This window comes from Lolium rigidum, chromosome 1, assembly GCF_022539505.1.
Source record: "Lolium rigidum isolate FL_2022 chromosome 1, APGP_CSIRO_Lrig_0.1, whole genome shotgun sequence".
Classification (NCBI taxonomy): Eukaryota; Viridiplantae; Streptophyta; class Magnoliopsida; order Poales; family Poaceae; genus Lolium; species Lolium rigidum.
The window spans coordinates 225,427,562-225,433,317 of NC_061508.1; the positions used below are offsets into that span (position 1 = coordinate 225,427,562).

Sequence of the window (5,756 nt, forward strand, 5' to 3'; positions counted from 1 at the left end):
TTTGTGCTGACATTTTTTTTTTCAGATTTTGTTGTCTTTCTATTTATTTTTGTCATGTACATATGAGATTTTTTATTTGCAAGAGGTAATGGACTATATGTAAAAGTAGGCACCTCAGATCATTTCATGGTTGCAAGTAGATTCAGTAAGTTAGACATAGCTTCAGATAATATCTGATTTGCATTCATACAATCAAAACATTTTCTGTTCCTTTATCCAGTGTTCAACTAATGTAGATGCAATTGGGTAGCTCACATCTCCATCGTTGCACATTTTAGTGAACTGGACATTTCGTTGTCTGCTTTGTCTGATCAATTATATTGTATGCCGTTTTTAAACCATGACACATATGTTAGTCTGTACACTTCTTTGTTAGTGCTTTCATTGGACTTTATAGATCGGTGAGTATTTTCCGTGTATTTACCAATAAACAACATACCATGCTTTACGTTAATTAGACATATTGTTCTTGCTGTCTATATTAGAAAAATAGAAATCAGCTCAGGTTCAGTTATCCTATAATTAGACATTGTTCTTGCTGTCCCTGTTAGAAAAAATAAATATTGGATCATGTTTTTGGTTAAGTTATCCTAAAATTGGGCAGACTTCTTTTGCTGTCCAAGTTGAATAGTTTGTTACATGTTGCACTCCATTTACCAACTGGCAGCAGGCCATTGGTCATAATTATCCTTCTGCTCGAAAGAATTTCTTATTTGCTTCTTTTGCTCTCCTCCTCTCCGTGATGTCTTGCAGACATGAGCCTGTCACCTACCATTGACGAGTTTGCTTTTGAAGATGATTGATTTTCTATGGAAGCTGAAATGCACCTCCAGGTTCTTGGGTTGCTTCTGATGAAGATTGTCTTTCTATGGAAAAGCGGTATTCCAGCTACCTATAGTGTTACTCAAAAATATTAACCAGTCCATTGATTTATGTAATGGCACCTGCTCATGGTACAAGGCTTGGAGAATAGGTTTGGAATCAGATATAATGTGAAGAAATCGAAGATGGGTTCCTGATAATCTGAATGAATGGCATCTTGATTACTTACTTCTGGCTGCTTGCGGGGCTCAACATTCTGACATTTCTGGTGTACATCTTGTGTGCAAACAAATTCAACAGCTGTACTATGGATTAAGCTGCTACCGCTACGATTCTGCTCAGGTCTACACTATTGTAGTTGCAGATGCTCAGTACTCATTGAAGTACCTTTACAAGCACATGCAATTGCCTATGCAGCATATCCTGTTTAAGTGATGTTGCACGATGGTTGTTTAATGCCTATGATCCTTTATTTTCAGTCTCTCTGTCCTTGAGTGTTCCTTAAGTTTGTAATGGGTTTAACAGTTGATGTCTCTTATATTCTGTCTTTGGCCTCTACTTTTTAGTATGGCTATAATCTATTTTATCCATTAAGTGATCACTTCTGTACCCTGAAAGAAAAGGTTGTATGACTGTTTATTAAACATAGTGATCTTTCCTGTTGGTAAAATAAAAAGATCGCAAAGGTTGTATGACTGTTTATTAAACATAGTGATCTATCCTGTTGGTAAAATAAAAAGATCGCAAGCTGAGAACTCCATCTTCAAGGATAGCACATGTAGTTGACCGACTGAATAGCACCTCAGGACACTCTGAGTAAGATGATCACTGAATAATGTATTTATTCGGCTTTCCTGTCACAAAGCCACAATAAACTATAACCATAGATATTTTGTTTTCGGCTATCCTAATACCCACTTGAAAATTCTTACCAAGTAAACAGCAATATGAGCACGGATAGTGCAGTTAGTTACTCAATCAGATCTGGAAAAGTTAGTATTGTTAACTACATTCTCTTCTGAATATATGAATCTTTCCGGTGGTACTACCTACAAGTAGTCTACATATACATATTCCTTATCTGCATAAAAGTCGCTCCACGGGCGCGGCTTGTCGCCGCGTCTTGCTTCCTAGTATCAACTATGAACTACATAGTATGTGTTGATTAGGGAGCTGAACCGTTAAAATTACGAATAGACTAGTACGGTGGAGTGAAAGGCCTCATGCATCAACAGGAAGCAGACGATTATGAACTTCCGATGGCTGCTTGGCTAGAAGAAAGCTGCCATCCTTGATGGTTTGCCAGCATGTTTATAAACCTGCTCTGAACAAACATATTATCTGTAGCTAGCTAATGGTGGGGACCTGTTACTCAGCTGCAACCGGTGCGGGACATCCCGCTACGCCGCATCGCCACCCCCACGAAATACACCCGCGAAACGCCGCTGGGCGTACCGCTTTGCTACTAACGGGCTGGAGCGGCGTGACCACGCTATCCACCTCCATCCCACTGGGCTTGCGAAGCGCCGCAAAATCCCTGTCTCCCCACCTCTTAGTAATTACTTCTTAACTAAGATGATAATATTTGATCATGCTTTACCACTGAAATCTGGTTCTGCCCAATTTTATGTGATTCTTTTTTCCATAAATTGATTGATGTTATTCTTGTGTAGATGTGACGCTGTCAGTGTAGAGGTTCAGTTTGCAGCCAGTGTAGAAGAGTTATGTCCATCTGTGAACATTTCTTTCGCCAAATAAATTCACTTGTGAACTTACAACCTTTAAGTTGTTCAGACATTTCTTTGGTCAAATAAATTGACAGAGCTTCAGGTTCAGCTTCCCACTGCACTTGATGCAGCATCCACCACAAACTCTGAAGCTCTTTGGTTTCTTGTGTTGCTTCATAACTTTTTTATAAAGGTGCTTCATAGTAGAATTAATCTTGTGCTTAGTCTTACACATTGACTGATACTGTAAGTTGTAACTTGATGAGCAGGAGCTAGCAAGCTGCGGCGATCGATCAGCCAGCTACCTACTTCCGACCGATCAGCCAGCTAGGTACTGCAAGTCCTATGCGAGATAACAGCCATCTAATCTAGGTTTTGCAGGCCCTATGCGAGATAACGCAGTGTCCCCCGCTATGTCTAGCGGTCTTTGGCAACCTGACCTGTTACTATGATCATATTGCTCCAAACAAAACTGATAGTGCTTAACAAGGCACGGTTCGGAGGAAACTCTAATAAGGTGGAATGATTGGTGAAGATAGTGAAAGGCTAAGAGCATGTTAATAAACATATGTCTGAAGTCTGAACTAACATATTACTCCGTACTTCCTTCGTTTCTAGATACAAGCCTTATGGTTTTTGAGAAAAGTTCCATAATGCACCACTTATCTGGACATTCTTTTAGGTGCTTGATTATGTTTTCTCAGATATACTAGATAATACGGCTCAAACCTCCTGTAATTTTCCTTCAATATGCGTTATCTAATATATCCTGTGCCAAAAACTATGACTTACCCACATAGGAATGCAGAACCATCGGAAAAACATATTCAATCCCAGGAGAGAAGAACAGGGAGAGGACCGACCAGGGAGAGCACCCTGATCTACGAGTTTTAATTGAAACAGATTGATCGGAGGGTGTATCTGAAATCGGAGTATCAATAATGATAAATTAACTCCTCAATCGACAATCCAACCTCAGAACCAATGGATCGGAGTGGCCGAAGGTGACTCAATGATAGAACTTCCATCAGATATCAGCACTTCCCCAGGCACACCTGGCTTAACGTGACTAACTTCCATCAGTTTACAGCAACTTCGATCGACAATGATACCGCCCAAGGAACCCAGCAACTAGTTTCCCAAGAATCTCCCAAACTTACTAGAGCTGCCTAACAACTGTTGCAGTGCCAGCAGATTAGCAGCACAGATGACCCAAACGCAAAACTAGCTAGCAAAATCAACAACCAAAGCGGTTAATGTCCATCCCTGACAAACTACCAATTAACACATCCCTAGTCAGACTAACAACGCCGAACTAGAGCAAAAGGTTCATAAATGATAACTAAATAATTTCATAGTTTGACAAGATAGCAAAGAGGAAAAATACTAACAAAAGCAGTTGGCTGAATAACAACCAACAAAGCATCAGAAAACACAGCATTTGAGACTTAATCTGAACACTGATACTCAACGAGTAGCACATCTTAGGATAGGACACCAAGCACATCCACGGAGGTTCGACGTACTCATTGCAAGGGTACTAAATTCAGAATAACATGACATATCAAATCCTCCAAACTTTGATCTAAAGGAACAACATAAGAGTCTTATAGCCTAACAGGCGATTTCGCATATGAAAGCAGGACTGGAACTGCTTAGTCGAAAAGGCTGAAGCCCATGTCATCATCGCTCTCCTCCTTGGCTTCCTCCTTCTTCTCCTCTTTCTTCTCCTCGACAGCTGCGGCACCGCCTGCAGCAGGTGCAGCGGCAGCAGGTGCAGCACCACCACCACCTGCAGATAATACACCAACAGCAACTATTACTACAAGGGCAACAATGGACAACCACAGGATCTGAGATGTGGAGACTACTACTGCAACTACGACATGCCAAATGATAAGCAAGCACAGTATGATCGTATCATAATATTGATAAACGTTCAATTCATTAGAGTAACCACGCAACTGTTATACATTGACAACTCATGGCAAATACAATTTATTTAGCAACATTAAACGACTAAATTTTATAGCTCAGGGTAACCAGGCAACAAAATTCCTCAAAATTTACGGATACAAACATACTAGTGCTTGTGTTACATATAAAATTGACCTAAATTAACAGTAATCAATTATGGGAGGAACGATTCTAATGGATGCATTGACTAATCAAACTGCTGAACGGAATTCAATTAACCTAACGGTCAGAATCTAGACACAGTACAACATAAATCAGATCATAGGACCGAAACAATTCACGCATCGAACAGTGCGAGAGGGAGGAAAGTATACCAGATCCGACGGAGAGGATCAGGTCGTCGACGCTGCGGGTCTGGAGGAGCTTGGCGAAGAGCGCGGGCCAGTAGGCCTCAACCTTGATGCCTGCGGCCTTGACGACGGTGGCGATCTTCTCAGACTACATCGACGAGGAATACGTAATCAGGTAACCGAATCCAACCGAGAAAACGAACGGAGAAGAGAAGAAATCGTGAGGGGTAACTTACTGTGATGGGGATCCCGTCATCGTGGAGGATGAGGGCGGCAAGGGTGCAGGCGACCTCGCTGGACGACATGGCGACGGATTCTCACCGAGGCGGATCTGCGTTCTCTGCGGGCAGGGAGACGAAAAGCGAGATCAGGGTTAGATAAAGCGGCGACGGGGGATACGGTGGACGAGGGCGGCGGCGGCGGCGGCGGCGCTTACCGTGGGGAAGGCGGCGGATGTGGAGGCGCAGGAGGCAAGGTTGGCTTCTAGGGTTTGGAGAGGCGGAGTGCGTGGGAATTTATAGCGAGTACTAGGGTTTCCCGGTAGAAGTTTGGGCTGGACTGGGTCGTAGGGTGGGCTTTTCGTGCGTATGTGGTGTACCTTGATGAATTGGCCCATTGTTTCGTCCGTGTGCGTATTGCGTCTGTTTATCGAGGGAATAATTATACGAATCATGTTTTTTACCTTCTTTTTTTTTTTTTGCGAGAAATCCACCGATCTATTAATACTCATCAACAGTAGTACAAATAATCCAAAAAGTAAAGAAAATTACAAATTGGTACTCGGACCACCTAGCGACGACTACAAACACTAGCACGAGCCGAAGGCGCGCCGCTGTCCTCGCCCCTCCATCGCCGGAGTCAGGCAAAGCTTGTCGTAGTAGAGCTTGTTGTAGTAGACAGACGGGAAGTCGTCGTGCTAAGGTCCCAAAGGACCAGAGCA

General features: G+C 42.5%; 1 protein-coding gene across 1 annotated transcript; it reads right to left on the reverse strand.

The window, feature by feature from the left end:
- Nucleotides 1–3,974: 3,974 nt before the first annotated feature.
- LOC124683242 (60S acidic ribosomal protein P1-like) lies at nt 3,975–5,320 on the reverse strand. Its single transcript, XM_047217803.1, has 4 exons — nt 5,253–5,320; nt 5,053–5,156; nt 4,841–4,964; nt 3,975–4,341 (listed from the first exon to the last, which is right to left on the reverse strand). Exons 2-4 carry the CDS (start codon nt 5,119–5,121, stop codon nt 4,205–4,207), a joined length of 330 nt encoding a protein of 109 aa, XP_047073759.1. The 5' UTR covers nt 5,122–5,156; nt 5,253–5,320; the 3' UTR covers nt 3,975–4,204.
- Nucleotides 5,321–5,756: the final 436 nt, after the last annotated feature.